General features: G+C 46.3%; 1 protein-coding gene across 1 annotated transcript in view; it reads left to right on the top strand.

The window, feature by feature from the left end:
- Positions 1 to 16,465, top strand: part of LOC135899525 (phospholipid-transporting ATPase ABCA3-like) — a 138,310-nt gene that overhangs the window by 61,125 nt on the left and 60,720 nt on the right. Inside the window, exons 13-16 of the mRNA XM_065428809.1 lie at positions 2,586 to 2,796; positions 5,272 to 5,524; positions 9,068 to 9,120; positions 15,735 to 16,176. Coding sequence (XP_065284881.1) covers positions 2,586 to 2,796; positions 5,272 to 5,524; positions 9,068 to 9,120; positions 15,735 to 16,176 — 959 coding nt within the window. The remainder of the gene's footprint in view (positions 1 to 2,585; positions 2,797 to 5,271; positions 5,525 to 9,067; positions 9,121 to 15,734; positions 16,177 to 16,465) is intronic.

The following is a 16,465-nucleotide window of genomic DNA, read 5'->3' as shown; positions in this document are numbered from 1 at the left end:
GAAGAAACTCTTTGACGCCGACTTGGAGCTCCGAGCATGTGCCACTCGGTCTGTACTAGTCTTTGACGAACGTCTTTGATGGCAATTCAGTTCACTGGTTGTGTGCCGCTGATTGTGGGACGAGCGAGGGAGCAATTCTCAGCGTTCGTAGATAGGCACCCACGCCCCACGATTGTCGTCTGGGAGGCCAGGCGAGGACTTCCTGGCAGTTCTACTAGATGGCACAGCGTGAGAAAGCAGCGTGAGAGAGCGGAGCCCGGTTACCGCATGACGTGCTTCTCAGAGTTTGCACGCACCGGTGCGGCATGCATCTCGGAGGCCACGCACAGGCTTCGCGGCGGCGGCGCTAGATGGAGCCGAGTGTCCTCGGGAAAGCGCGAAGGAGGAGTACCGCTGCAGTACGTCGCTCATACATAACACGTTTCGACGGTCTTAATACATTGTGTCCTCTATTGAGTCAGTGCTAATGCATTAAGTCGACATTTATCCTGAGCTGGGTTCCGCCGCATTTTTTTCCTACCAATATCATCTAACTATCTCTTACTTGTCTCGACTGCTGACCCGTTAGTTATTCCGTCTTCTTTGAATATCATCGCTTCTGTAAGATGGACGTTCCTGATAGGTGTCGCTGAATAAATTTCGCTGCATTCCATTACGAGGTGCTCAGCAATTTTCGGTTATTTTTTGCAGCACACGCATGCCTCATCCTGTGGCGCACAGTTCCTCCGGCATGTTATTGTCTCCAGGCAGCCAGCTCGGGCCTCAACTAGTAAGCTACTGGCCCCTGCGTTATCACGCATTATTTTCCTCCTGCTTCTTGGCGGTTTCGTAAATCTCCATGGTATGTTTGCTTCCATCATTTGCATCCAATTTACCGCCTCTGGATACTCTCCTCGAGAGAACTACCTAGGCAAATGTATGGGAAGCCTAGTGTCTTGCTCAGTCGAGAGAAGGCGCTGCGCTCCGATCTCGGTGGAGGAGAAGAAAGGCTTCGCGTGGAGAGGATGCTTCGAGAACACGGGGGTCAATCACACGCGCGTATGGAAGCGGCGAGAGACAATCAGCGGCATTCGATCCGAAGACTGCCGTCCGTGCTTGCTGCAATCAGCGCCACCGAGTTGGTCTTCTTGTCGCGATAGTACTTATCGGTACGCTCCAGGCGAACTTACGCCGTCGCCATGAGGTCCAAGTGCGATAAGGTCCTATTGTGCTCCACGCGCCGTGTGTTTTAGGTGCGCGAGAAAGCGCGCCAAGGTGAGCCGAGAAGTACAGTTACCTGATGCGCGCCGTCTATCGGCTCCCTCAATGCTGTGTGCGCAAGGGCGGGATGGGGCGTTAGCGCGTGGTAACGTGATCAAGCGCGTGCTAAAGAAGGCGGAGAAGAGGGTGAGGTGAGCGAGTGGTTGAGCGCGACTCCGCGAGAGGTAATCGGTGGCGGGTGCAAAGCTTAGGCGAGCCGGATTGGCTGGTGTCTTCGCGTGCGCTATGTTTCCGGGCGCCTGGTGTTGGAGGCCGCGTAATCTTAGGTTTAGGAGTGGCGTCGAAAGCCAGTGGGGCCGCAGGCCATTCGCTCGCCGCTCCGCCACTCTCCATCAGGCTAGTGTGCTGACATAGAGTGTCCGCGATCATCGAGTGAGATCTCATGTTTGCCTACTTGTTAATTTAATGAATTATTTGCTGTTTAGTATTTTGAGGTATTCAAGTTATGTTAGTAACATATTAGAGCAATACTGAAGCGAGTTAACAAAGTACAATGTACATGTACAATCTACACTGTACAATGTACAATGTACACGTACACGTAACAATGTACACGCACCCACAGGACAAGCGCTGATACTGTGATGCTCGTCCTGATCATGTGGCGTTGAGGGCTTGTACTGTGCTGCTTATCTTTCTGTGAGTCCTTGTTTCAATCACGTTGCCATTAAGGTTGCGATGAAGTTGTTCTGCGCCTTTAGCAGAGAAAGCTGTCAACGATCGAGGGCTTTTTTTGCAAGCTTCTATGGTACATTTTAATGTCGCGATGCCTGTCGTCGTGTTTAATTCGCGTGAATCACAGTAAGATTGTCGCTACGTTGGCAAGCAGAGTAATAGCTCGTTAATTTTGTAGGAAAACGTATTCTCTCTCTTAGCGGCCTGAATGTTCCCCTTGTCGAAGTGAACATCTGTATAAACAAAAACTTCGTAGATATGATTCCACAGGTAGTGACTTTTGTTCCCTAAACACATTACAGAACTCCTTTAAAACCTGTTCCAGCGCTCTCTATGAACACCGTAGCGAAGTTTGTATCTTCCAAAACTGGCAGCGAAGGGGTTAGATCTCTCTCTGCCTCGATACGTGGTAATTTTGACATGTCCGCATCCTTCGCACTCGCTGTGATGGCACAAAGACCACGGCGTTCAGCGATCATGGCAACTCCGGTTCCGTTATGTTCTCTGACAGAGCGCAATGATGATTGCACAGATAGATGAACATGTCAGCTTAGAGCACTCTGGGTGGCCACCATTAACTGGGAAGCCCTCGACTACGGTAGAGTTCGGGCAAGTCTGCGACGCGGAAACCAAATAACCTCCAATTCCAGCTCCTGATTCTGGATGAGCCAACGGCGGGCATGGACCCGAATACGAGGCGACGTATCTGGGATACCTTGCAGAAGATAGCCACGAAAAAAACGTTGCTTCTGTCTTCCCATGACATGGAGGAGGCCGACGCCATCGCCGACCAGATAATCATCATGGCTTCGGGTGTGGTCATCGGCAGTGGATCGACAGCCTTTCTCAAAAGAGCGTGCGGTAAGCATCTGCAGTCGCTTGATGATTATATCTTGATTGATTCGATGCATCCGCCTGTCTTTTTGGCGGCCCTGTGCTTCGGGGTGCAAGCGCCAGGTAGAGTCCCGACGACAACAAAGAAATAAACATATTGTCTATGAAACAGAGTAGCTGGATTGTTTTCAGCGTTGTGTAAAGAACCTGACATTTGGGCGTTTTCCTTTACTTTCAGTTGGCCCTCAATTCAGCCATCACGCAGTTTGACTAGTCTGGGAGTTTTCGCAAGGGACGTGGCCTATATTTATGTACACCTATGAACGAAGGCTTCTTCCAGCTATCTTAGCCTTAAATGTCATTATTCAATTGACTTAATCCTACCTCTGCGCATTTCTTAGTCTAAATTCATTCAGTCTAACTTACTATACGCCGCCCTCAATTCAGTTGCGCGTTTGCATTCTCGTGGCTCGCAAGCTTTTGCTTTAATGGGCCAACGGATATCCAATCACCGTACTGCAGGGCCTCCTCAGCTGCGCGCTGTCTTGCTGCCGTACACTATTGTGTCGCGGAACAACAGGACAGATGGTTGAGACGCGAGCTCCAGATTACAAGGCGCTAGTTCACTTAGACTCCATGGCTGCGCCAACTTAGTGTTCTCAGGACTACCGGTACCATGTCTGAACGCCACCTCAAAAGAACTGATGTGAACTGATGAGCCTTCTCAATGATCACCGTTGTTCGCGCAGCTTTGATGGTCAGGACAAAAAGAACCAAGCGTTGCATGCGCGCACTCCAATATCATATTTATTCTTAATTACAAGAAAAAAAAGAACATAATCATGATGTGGCATAGGATTTGTTTGAGCTAGATGGTCAAACATACAGTATAAGATTGAGGCCTTTCACAACAGGAAACAGGGTTCGAGAGGTGTCAGTAAAGATTCACTGTCTTTACTGGATAAATAAGTGTCGGTTTTGGTAGTGCATTGGACTGCGTTGTAGCTACCGTCAAGATATGTACAGGCGCCCACGAAAGTGGTATACTCCACGCAGCGGGAGCCGGAGCAACGGCAAACTGCATAGCAACGCCATCTACAGGCAGCATCTGGGATCGAGACAGCCAATGGGTGCCCTTTATTATCTGCAGCAAAACCAGCACAAGCAACACGACAAATGGAGCCCCGTATGACCCAGACAGAGCTCTGAGAGCAGCAGCCAACCGACGCAAGTGGGAACTCCGTGCGAGTGTGCCCTCAGACCCAGACCTACTTCCAGCGGGTCTTCCCAGGTCGGGGCAGGTGCTGCTGCATAGGCTCCGTTCCGGCTTCGTCCTCACACCGGATGTGCTGGAGCGGTGGCGAGAGTACCGGCCACCCCGGGAAAGACGCCCTCCATCTCCGTCTCCTAACTCCCTTCCATCGCAGGAACCCGGCCATCCCACAGCCTCCGCGGAACAAGAAGCGCTCCAGACGCCACACAAGTGCCCTGACTGCGACATGGCTACGCGGCCATCCACAGTCCCTCTGTTTTGGGAGTGCCAGCAACACGCTCAACAGCGGGACCACCACCTGAGGGCGGTGCGAGTGTCGTCCTACGAGGAGTGGATTAGACCGGCAACTGGCTCGATGGATTCCGACAGGGCCATTCTGGACTCGCTCTTGGCTTTCGCCAAGGACGCGCAGCTTCTAGGATGGCTCTGAATACGCCTCCCCCCTCCTCTTCCTATTCCCCATTATAGGCCTTCGCGCCATCCCTTAATAAATACATTTTGTGATCATCATCATTATCTGAAGGCATGTCGCTTGACTCGTGTCGATGTTTTGTGCTTTAGCTCGCCAAAATGCCGAGCGATGCCGCTGCAATAGCAATCTGCGTGGAGTACACCACTTTTGTCGACGCCTGTTCACTTGTCGCTGTTAGTGGGCATGTTGTTTCTATTGTGCCACTGGTTACTACAGTGCGTTTGTAGTATAAAATGGTCGTCTTCCTGAATCAAAATCGATTCGTAGTTGGCGCTCGTTCTGCTTATGCGCGTACCTTATTCTCTGTTTCTTTCGCGCCTCCATACTTTGCCAAGAGGGACCCAGCAGAATTACCTAACGAGCCACGCTGACAAATCGCACGTCCTGTGTGTTTGTGTGTGTGTGTGTGCGTGTGCGTGTGTGGTTCAAAGATAATTCTTAGCAACTCCATAACTTTTGAAAAAATATACACGTTAATTGAAAACCATACGTTTATTTTCCCCGAATAAAATGTAAAAAAGTGATGTATTTCAACATGCGTTTTTTCGTCATATATGTCGTTGAGTTTCGTTTGCCTGTAGCTTTTTACTCAGCACCGGTCGGGATGCCATTATAGTGCTAGGAAATCGAATTCGCCATCTCGTGCTCAAAAGCGTATAACCGTAGCCACTGAATCACTACGGCCGTTCAAACCGTATATCTGCATTCGAGCCAGGTCACGACGAATTACCTCTAACTGCGCCGTGTGTGCTCGCAGGCGTTGGATACAAGCTGACGTTTTCCAAGGTGCCGAATGCGTTCAATCTCGCTGACGTGATGGACATCGTCCGCAAGACCACGCCTGATGCTCTCGTGGATGACGACAAGCAGGAGCAAGTGTCCGTCGCGCTGGGCACCCTTGACCCCACGGAGTTCCCAGGGATGTTCGAGGCGCTGGAAAGGTCCTTCAGAAAGCTCGGCATTGCAAGCATGGGAGTCACCGTTGCCACAATGAAGGACGTTTACCTGAAGTAGGTCTGAATGAGCGTGCCAGTGAATGAATTTCGCATTTATTAAGTTTGGCACGAGGCACATGATTGAAGGAACGCCACTGGGTACTTGGGTCAGACGGCAGAGCACAGAGACGAGAGCAGGTAATCTATACATTCGGACCCATGACGTCTAGATCGAGCAGCAACGAAACAAAGAAAAAAACACCCTAGACAAGCGCGCGTGATTCAGACTTTACAAGCCGCAATATGAGGAAAGCCCACAGTTTCGCCCCTGAGGTGCTTTATGGGTAACATGAATGAATATATAAACATGAGTAAATGATTTGCCTTTCGTAGCATGTATGCTGTATGCCCCTGTCCTGTGCAAGATTACCTGCTCTCGTCTCGCACAGGACAGGGGCATACAGCATACATGCTACGAAAGGCAAATCATTTACTCATGTTATTCATTCATGTTGCCCATAAAGGACCTCACGGGCGAAACTGTGGGCTTTCCTCATATTGCGGCTTGTAAAGTTTGAATCACGTACGCTTGTCTAGGGTGTTTTTTATTCTTTGTTTGGTTGCTGCTCGATCTAGACGTCATGGGTCCGAATGTGTAGCAGACAACAGAATGTACGAGCGCCATCTCTCCAATGCATCCTTACATCTTTTTTTCGACAATCGGCGGGGGAGTGAACGCATGGCGACTACGAAATACATAGCGAATATACGAAAATACATTTCGTGACTACCTCTTTTGATGGACGTGGTTGGCGCCCACGAATAAAATTGTTTTTGTTAGCGATACTAGCACACAGTACACTGTAAATCACACTTGTCGATTGGTTCAGTGGCCGGCTGCGGACAGCGCGAGTGGCGAAGCAGCAGCCTCTGGGTATATATTTGTTTATTCTATATAGTGCACGGCCATGCATGGTCTTTTGGGGTGTTAGCCGATGCTTCCCTCTTTTTTTTTCGCGAAAGATGGCGCTAAAATCGGCCGATTAGCCACTCCAGACAAGCGTACGTGAGTCAGATTTCACAAGCCGCTATAGGAGGTAAGCCCATTTCTTAAACGCGTAAGCATTTGTACGCATACCCAACTAGTAAAATGTCCGTCCGTCCCGCAAGACGATCGCCTTCAAGATAACGCCCGCAGCGGCGTGCGAATTCACCTTCGCGCTGCCTCACGCTTTAACGCCAACGAAGCGGCAAGAACACAGCGCGCGAAGCTATCAGCAGTCGGCGCTCTCTGTCGCCATCGCAGATCGCTTTCAAGATACGGTACGCGCGGCCGCGCCAGACGCAGCCGCCGTGTTGGCACGTTTGGTCACGGTTCAAAATGGTTCGACGTGGACGGATAAGGCGCTAAAGAGAGATAATGGCTTAAAACCATCGGAACGTCATCAGCGCACCTGCCGGCGCCACCGGCCGTACTTTGCTTGCGCAATCAATGCCTTTCGCCTTCATCCTCTTTAGCTTATGCGGAAGTGCCTGTCAACTATTTGGTTATTATTTACCGCGCCACACAAATTGTTGCCGAGTTTCGCGGCGCTGTCACCGTCGACAGAAAGTGGAACGCCTCGACCACAGCTACCTTAACACCCCTATAGATATCTATCTATAGCCCAAGGACCTTATCTATCTATAGATAAGGTCCTCGGGCTACTCCGGTCACAACAGTTTGGGGACTCGCGCATTCGCAAGTGCCTCATCACGGGAGTGGATCGCGGATGCGGTTCACGGTGTGCTATAAGTCCATTTAATAGCCTTCTATAGGAGCGTTCGGCTACTCGCTCGCAGTGACAATCACGGTCGACGTATTCTGCCGCAATTTTTCATTATTGTGGGCTCTGAAACTTAAAGCAGTAATTTACCACACAAATATGATGCTTCAGTTTCCAGTTTACATGAACGTTTACCAACGTTTATCCAAGCGAGTTGTGCAAAATTCCAAGCTAGTTGAAAGTGGTGTATAACATATCACGATTATGCGGGCTCGCGCCCTGGTGCTGTGGGTGTGAGCTGAACATGAGCTGTCCCAGCGTAAGCCGCGGTGTAGTTACCAGTGCTGATCGATAGGTGTACATACACGCAGCTGGCCCTGATAAGCTAAGAATAAATATCTTCACCAGGACGTATCTGGTTATTAAAGAAAAGCTAGGCCATAACTTAGCACAAGTGGCTCTGCAAACCTGTGTTGACAATACTTAGATTGTGATAGTTGTAATGTCTGGGCGCGCGCGTGTCCGTCACCGGCTGACCTCGCGCACACTCATTTATCAATGTTACGTTAACGAGTTTTCTGTTGGATTCCTCAACGTGGGGAATTAAGCCCGCCAACAATGTTATCTTATTAGTACAATTCGGCGGCGGCGATATCAGTGAGCGCACTCGTCAGTCTAATCGAAAGACGCAGCCAGTCTGCTTCTTTTACACAGGTGTCGTCCTTGATTACAGACTGGAATAATATAACCGCGCAAGTTCGAGAACGTGCTTCAGTAGACGATTCTCACATACACAATATAAGGGGCCGAGTCCGTTTCTTCTACAAGCGGATGTATAACAATCTATATAGACTAACGGTCTGATATCGACAGCGCAGCCACCGCGACTACATGTATGTGACGTCACGTATTACGTGTAATCTGAGAAAACGTATCTCCAGTACGCTTTCTAAAGATTCCAAAACCTTCAAGGTGTTTTCCGCGTTTGGTTTCTGGAATGTTGGGAAGGCGATGTCACCACTGAATGTTACGAAATGGCAGGTTCGTTAAGCCTGATGAGACCCCACCGGTGAATAAAGAAGTGCACAATCATCACCTCTTTCCTTCAATACTTTATTAATCAAGCATTTCATTATTTATACAGTGAGATCGAATACACTTCTACCCCATCGTTGATGGTCATCTATAGAGCGGACTTCAAATATTATTGACTCATGGGTCGTCGTTGTATAAATGTCGCACGCCAATAACTCCTCTAATATGCAAAAGCAATCTTTGTTTTGCATAGTCGTGTATAATGGCAACGCTTGATATCTTTGGCCACTTGGACGACTTCGTGCTTAGTCTTGACATTTACATCACCGAATCACCGTTAGCGTAAAATAAGACAATTCTACACGAGTGATCATAAACAACTTTTAGAAGAGATGCGAAAAGTCGCTAAACCTGTTTGTTGAAAGTACTTGATTATGAATATCTGGTTCTACCCGTAACCCCCGGTTTTATCATGTATTGCGATAGCAATTATATGGACACACCAAGCGAATTGCCATCTCCGTTGCTCAGTTCGGGTTAAAGCGAGAGGCAGCATGAAAGTCACTTCGCTCGCTGCTCCTGCCGCTCTTGTTCACGCCAGCTTTTTGGCAGCGAGTGTCGTGATCAACAAGTGAGATGTCTTTTTTTTATTAACAAGCACCACGCTTGTTTAATTTAGTTAGCGAATGTTTACGAGTTTACACAGCCCATAAAACTACTACCCTTACTCCGTACAGCTATATGCTAATTTACTATCGGAATCGATGCTTCGTCTTTCTGACGAAACGGCGTCTTTTTTTCTTTTTGTTTTTTACAGGATTAACCTTGGCTGGGCACCTGGAGGAAAAGCACGAGAAAGTGCAGTCGAAGGTTTGTTAAGAAGCTTAATATCGATACCTCTAGATATATCTCCAGAAATGAAACACGGCCGACGCGGTATAAAAACACACAAACACTCAATGAGCATTCTTTTCATACCGATTGCTTTAAGAATTCCTTCTTTCCTTTAGCGATAAGAGAGTGGAATAAACCTAGTGAATCCATTAGTAACAGCTCCTCACTAGATACATTTGATAATTCAGTGGAAGAACACCTCCTTGCCTTACAGCTCTGACACATAGCCAGGTTTGTTACCGATCTTCATAGCCTAACACTTTAATCTATGAGTGTGCCTTTTGTATGATGAATCATACGCATGACTGCATCTGTTTGTCATGTTCATTAGGTATTGTATATCACATGTGCTTTCAGGTGTGTTTTTTTTTCTCTTGTTTGGTTTCTTGTTTTCTCAGATTCTTCCTTGTTAAAGTATATTGTGCCCAAATATTGCATTTGTGATGAACTACTTATTTCTTGTGTTTAGTGAAACCAAAACCTTTGCAATAACACACTTATGATTATATAATCTATTTATATTCTTTGTTCGCAAACACTACCCTATGTACTTGCCCTTCCTGTTATAATCCCATGAGGGATTGACAGTATGTGAAAATAAATTAATAAATAAATACACAAGTATCCTTGAAGTACATCTTAGGTTAACAAAATTCAGATATCTGTCATATGAATATGTGTTTGCACCCTGATATATTGTAATCATGCCGTAATGCGTCGTTAACACTCATTTTTTTCCCCTTCTGTGACATTCCTATGATCAGAAAAGGTGAAAGCCTTAGGCGTATGCTAGAGCAGAGTTTCTGCGATGCGTGTGCACAACGAAGGTGTGGTCTTTCTTCTTGTCAGTGTCAGATTTTTATCTAAGATTTCGAAAAGCGATTTGAGTGCAGTCAACGGTGGGAATTGCCTTACATTCTGAGAATTTTGCCAACGCACTTTCTTTCGACACATGCTCTAGTAATATACAGTTATTAGTGGTATTGTTTGATACAAGATAATCTTTATTCTTCATTCTTATAATATCGGCTGAAAAACATTATGAAATAGCAAAAGAGAAGTATTTAACGATAAAATATGAACTTGAAATGGGAATATTGAAAAGCTTTCGAAAAATATTAAGGTGTACGTATACTGTAACTCTCTACTAAAGAGGTGGTAGTATGACAAAATGTTACATTGCATTTTCTGGAGGTAATGTGCATTTTAAACGTACAAAAAAAGCAGTTGATATAAATTTTCGACGACGAGTGAAATTATTAATTTAATGAGGACGGAACCGCCGTGGCTGCTTAGTGGCTATGGTGTTATGCTGCTAAACACGTGGTCGCGGTATCGAATCCCATCTACGGTGGCCGCATTTCGATGGGTTGGTGTACTTATATTTCAGTGCACGTTAAAGAAACCCAGGTGTTTCCAATTATTCCAGAGTCCCCTACTACGGCGTGCCTCATAATCGTATCGTGTTGTGGCACATAAAACCTCATAATTTGTATTAATTTAAGTTCGCGTAGTTGTCAAGTCACCAAACCTCACAAACAAATTCTTTTTCATATGATAATTTGCAGATGCCTTCAGTTTTGTAACAAACGCTTTGCTAGACAAATCCGCTTTAAAGACTTGTCGAACGTTAACCTGACACCACACAAGGAGCGGTCACTACAAAGAATGTTATACGTGTTGCTAATGAGCGTGTAGTTACTGAATAAAGAAACTTGGCGATTCTTGGCGATGCAAGGCAGAATATTGCGCACGAATATCAGGGTTCCTGATCATCTAAGGATAATTTCCCCCAATATTATCTACAAAATTTTCTGACAGTTGTATGAAAACAAGTATCAGTATAGCTACTGCATTTACGCGTAGTTTAGGCATACTAAGCCAATGAGAAAGGTTATCTGATATACCGGTAACTATGGAATTGCGGTCGCGTCACACGCACAGTGGTCGTTGATGGCCTTGCAGCCAGAAATCAACGCACAATTTTGAACTCGGACATATTGATTATTATGCATTGCTTATGTAACTGCCTGAAAGTCTAGCCAGCGATTTCCTGTCACCCTTGCCTTGCTCCGGATTTTATTATCATACGCATGCATATTTAATAATCTCAACTGTTTACTCGAATGCTCCCCTCTCAGCTCCCCTCTCGAATGCCTTTTTTTAACAGTGCCACCAAATCTGCTCACTATAACAGACCATTGATTGCATTCTATACGCACTACATGACTTACTCAGCTCGGTGGGTCCCCGCAAACCTCACGTAAAGCATCTGGCAGGACACAGTTTGTGTATGCATCTAACGTTGAGTTAGAATTACGTTTGTTTTAGAGTTATGCTCATCATTCTTCATTCCACCAGATGTTGCATGATTATGTGCTCCTTTCATATTTCGAAGACAAGGTCTTCTTAGCTGACTTCCCACAGGGTTGGCGTATCTGGTATCTGGTTGTTTTGCAAGCACTTCCACAAAAAAGAGTAAGTTAGGTGAGTTTTAGATGTCGTATGAACACGAGAATGGCGTGAACTGATACTTTCCCATGCAGATAACACGTTGCATTAGTCAGCAGCTAAGGATATAATGAGAAATGAGTATAACTCCATCCAAATTTTATTCTGTAAGTTTCCTTCTCATGATCAGGGTATCCTGTGGGTAATTAACCTAGGTAAAGGTATCTCTTCGCATACTCTAGAGACCGGCTGGTGATCCTGAACTCTTGTTCCCTTGCCAGGCTATTGATCATTATTTTGGTTTCCAGCATATTAATCTTCAACCCCACTCTTACACTCACTCTGTTAAGATCCTCAGTCATTTGTTGTAACTCGTCCCCAATGTTAATGAATAGGACAATGCCATGTGCAAACCGAAGGTTGCTGGGATATTCGTCTTTGATCCTTGTCCCTAAGCCGTCTCAATTTAATAGCTTCAATACTTCTTCCAAGCGCGCAGTGAATAACATTGGAGAGATTGTGTCTCCTTGTCTGACCCTTTTCTTTATAGGCATCTTCCTAATTTTCCTGTCGAGAATTAAGGTAGCTGTGGAATCTTTGTAGATGCTTTCCAAAATATTTACGTCAGCTTCCTCTACTCCTTTATTACGCAGTGTCTCTATCACTGCTGGCATCTCTACTGAATCAAATGCCTTTTCAGAACCTATGAATACCATGTAGAAAGATGGATTGTACTCTGCAGATTTCTCGATTACCTGATTGATTACATGGATGTGATCCATTGTACAGTATCTCTTCCTGAAGCCAGCGTGTTGCCTTGGTTGACTGAAGTCAAGTGTTGCCCTTGTTCTATTCGAAATTATCTTTGCGAATATTTTGTACAATACTGGAAGTAAGCTAATGGGCTTGTAATTTTTCGATTCTTTAACGTCTCCCTTTTTGTGGATTAGTATAATGCTGGCATTCTTCCAGTTCTCTGGGACCATTGAAGTCGATAGCCACTTCGTATAGAGAGAGCCGCAAACTTTTCAAGCATGATGTCTGCTTCATCTTTGATTAAATCGACTGTTATTCCATATTCACCAGCCGCCTTTCCTCGTCTCATGTCTTCTAAAGCCCTTCTAACTTCATCGCAAGTTATAGAGGAGCCTCTGTAACCTCTTCATTACTTCTTTCAAAGGAGGTGTCCTGGCTGCTCTAGGTATTGTACAGGTCAGCATAGAATTCTTCCGTGGCTTTTACTATATATTCAAAATTACTGATGATATTTCCCTGCTTATCTTTGACGGTATATATCTTGGCTTGTCCTATGCCAAGCTTTCTTCTAACTGATCTCATGCTGCGTCCATTTATTACTGCTTCCTCAGTCTTTCTTGCGTTATAATTTTGGACACCCTTTATTTTCTCCGTGTTGATCAGTTTTGACAATTCCGCGAATTCTATGTGATCTCTCGAGTTGGACTGTTTCATTCTTTGCCGATTCTTTACTGGGTCCTTTGGTTCTAGGGAGAGCTTACCTACTGGTTGCCTTGGTGCATTGCCTCCCACTTCAAGCGCTGCTTTTCAAGGAAGCCTAGTTATGGTTTCATTCATTACCTCTATGTCGTCTACATCTCGCTGTTCTAAGGCTGCATATTTGTTTGCATGTACCGGCCTGAATTTGTCCGCTTTTATTCTTACTGCGTCTAGGTTGGCCTGTTTCTTCTTGACCAATTTTACTCTTTCTCTCTTCGAATTCGGGTAAATCCTACACTAACTAACATATGATCACTGCACTTTACCCTACTTAACACTTCTGCATTCTGCACTATGCTGGGATTGGTAGAAAGTATGAAATTGATTTCATTCCTTGTTTGACCATTACGGTTTTTCCAGTTCCATTTTTTGTTGCTACGCTTTCTGAAGAAGGTGTTTATTATTAGTAGCTTCTTCCTTTGCGCGAATTCTACCAACATCTCTCCTCTCGTGTTTCCAGAGCCAATTGCCTGTTCTCCAGCTTGCTTTTCCCCAACTTTTGCATTGAAGTCGCCCATTACTGTAGTATGCTGAGTTTGTGCTTTTCTCATGGCTAATTCCACATATTCATAAAACCGATCTACTTCTTCATCATCATGGCTGGAGGTTGGAGCGTATGCTTGTACCACCTTTAATGTATACCCCTTATCAAAGGGCCCCTGAAACTGTTCGGACAAATATTGTAGATTCGTAAGGTGCAGCTAAACTTAATCATTCACACCACAATTTGTGTGAAACGGCTCATATTAAGAGAGCTACGGACGATTACAAGTTGCCCTCCCCCATAGCCAGGCATTTTCTCCTCAACTCGTACGCCGCATGACCGGGGCTAAGCTCCGTGTTCACTGGCTCCGCGTCATGATGGCCCGTCGTATCGTTGACTTCCGGTTCTCTAGGAGCGAGCGTGCGAAGTCTCTCCAAACTCTCCGCCAGCTGCTTTGCAGTCGACGCCAAGCGAAAGCTATCGAAGCAGCGTGCCTTGCGAGCATTCTGTCCCAGCGCCGAACGTGTCTGGTATTCCGGTAACCACAGGCAAGCTGGGCGTATCGACGGATGGCTGGAGGCATAAACTCAAGCTGTTGAAGGAACTTTAGCGTAGGCGTACGTGAGCGGCCTGATCGGTCTGCACGGTCCAGCCAACCTGTTGGCGCCGTGCTTAACCAGCCACACAAAGCGCTAATATTACTCTAACCAAACGTAAAACATTTTAAACATTTACATGAACAACCTGTTAACGATTACACTCCTGCGAAAAATTTACACCGCAAAGGGTGTACATTTGCTTAACAGTATACTCGGCTTTGGACACACGAGTCTTAGCTGGACACCCGTTGGACGTAGCATGTAGTCTCCGAGTTGGTACTGTGATTTCTGGCTAATGTTGGGCCAAAAAGAAAACGTCTGCTCGAATTAAAATTGTGTTTAAAATGGTAGTCTTCAAAAAATGAACAGGGTTACTGAGTGATGTACGCTTAAAGGTAAATCCACTCAGGTGACACCTTCTGCACGAAGGAACGCGTGTGTAGATTGGTCTGGCAGAACGACACATGAACAATTAAGCAATGGTTCAGACGGCAGGGAATGTTGCACGGAGCGGAGAACAGGGTGTGCCCCAATGTAGTGTTGGTAAAAGAAATATAAGAAGGCATAGGCTGGCTAATTCTGTGAGAGAGTTCAAGGAAGTCGAGAGAAAATTTTATTGCAGACGCTGGCAGCTCGAACACAGTTGTCGACAAGGAGCCCACCTGAACAAATTTACACGTATTCAAGTGCACATACAAGTGCAAAAGTTTTCGCTCACTAATAACCATTAATAACGAGGAAGAATACAAAATTCTTTTGCTCCTGGTAAACGTTCAAAATTACAAAGGGAGTACATGGTTTGCAAACAATTTTCCCCTCTGCTAACGCGGCTTGTTCCTTGATTCTTAACATATACCTGAGAGAACAGCATCGGGTCATCTTTTGAAGAAAGATGGTTCGCAGAAAAAATCCAGCCGAATCACAGGGACAGTGCGCAGTGACCAACATGTACTGCTTTATCAGAACATGGCGGTAATGCTAAAGAATCCATCCAGTTACTTGCTACACATGTATCCTGCCATTTGGAAGAATATACGCAAGAGCAATTGAGTCGTTAGCCTTGTGTTCACACCGGCTACTGTACTGGTTACCTCTTCCAGAAGACCAACTTACGTTGTTTCTATGCCTGTTTTAGGCGTAGCTTTCTTCAATATTTGCGTGTGCGTGTTTTGGAAAAGAGAGGTCAAATTGCTACGTTTGATTCATTTACCCTGCGGCCATGATCGGAGTCACCTTTATTTCCCATACGTAAAACCCATTGCACCTAAAGTAAGTCTACATACTTCATTTTCGGTAAGTGAGCCAGACATATGAGACACATACATTCCGGCACATTCTCTTACTGCTCCTTAATGAACATTCTCTCTCTCTCAGATTACCAATATTCTTGTAGTTTAGGGAAGTAGTCAAGTCAACAAAAAAACTCAGAATTTATGCACTATTTCGTTCGCGTTTTGCAAATCCGTTACCGGCATTCATTTCATCAATGGAAGTTCCAGTCACGAATTAATAAACTTGCGAATCTTGCGCGCGGCTTGCAGGAAAAGACATCGACGCTGTTTGCAAGCCCATCACGAAAGAGCGCACGGGGCCGCGATCCTTCGGCGCCCTGTTTTCCAAGCGGCTCCTGAGCCTCGTTCGCAGCTGGGACCTCTTCTTCATCTTCTTCCTTCTGCCGCTCGCACTGTTGGCTCTGGACTCGTGGCGTTCGAACCCTCAGAGCCAGCTGCTGAAGTGGACCAGCGCGGCAACTTCCGCCGACGTCCCGATTAAACTGGGCGCCCACTTCCCGGAGTCCGTGGTGGTGCTCGGCGAGTCGCCGGCCACCAACGTGAGCCAGAGACTGCGCGCGCTCGTCGAGTCCGAAGGCTGCAGCGTGCGCTCCACGAAGGACGTGAGGAAGCAGCTGCGCGATTCCATCGAGGGCGACTTGCACAGCTACATCACCACGTACTCGATGGCCGTGGCATTCGACTCGAACGTGTGAGTCTGCGGACTCAATTTGGGGCCGCTGGCGTGTATGCTGTCGCGTTGAGCTTAAGACGTGTGCGCGCTGGATTGAGGTAGTTGGGTGCGGACTAATTTGCTACACACATCACCACTTACTCAATGATGCACAGCTACATCACCACTTACTCAATGGCCGTGGCATTCGAGTCGAACGTGTGAGTGTGCGGACTCAATTTGGGGCCGCCGGCGTGTATACTGTCGCGCTAAGCTTAAGACGTGTGCACGCTGGATTGAGGTAGTTGGGTGCGGACTAATTTGCTAC

This window comes from Dermacentor albipictus, chromosome 10 (genome assembly GCF_038994185.2).
Source record: "Dermacentor albipictus isolate Rhodes 1998 colony chromosome 10, USDA_Dalb.pri_finalv2, whole genome shotgun sequence".
Taxonomy (NCBI): Eukaryota; Metazoa; Arthropoda; class Arachnida; order Ixodida; family Ixodidae; genus Dermacentor; species Dermacentor albipictus.
Note: the sequence above shows the minus strand (reverse complement) of the source record. Positions and strands in the feature narration are given on the sequence as shown.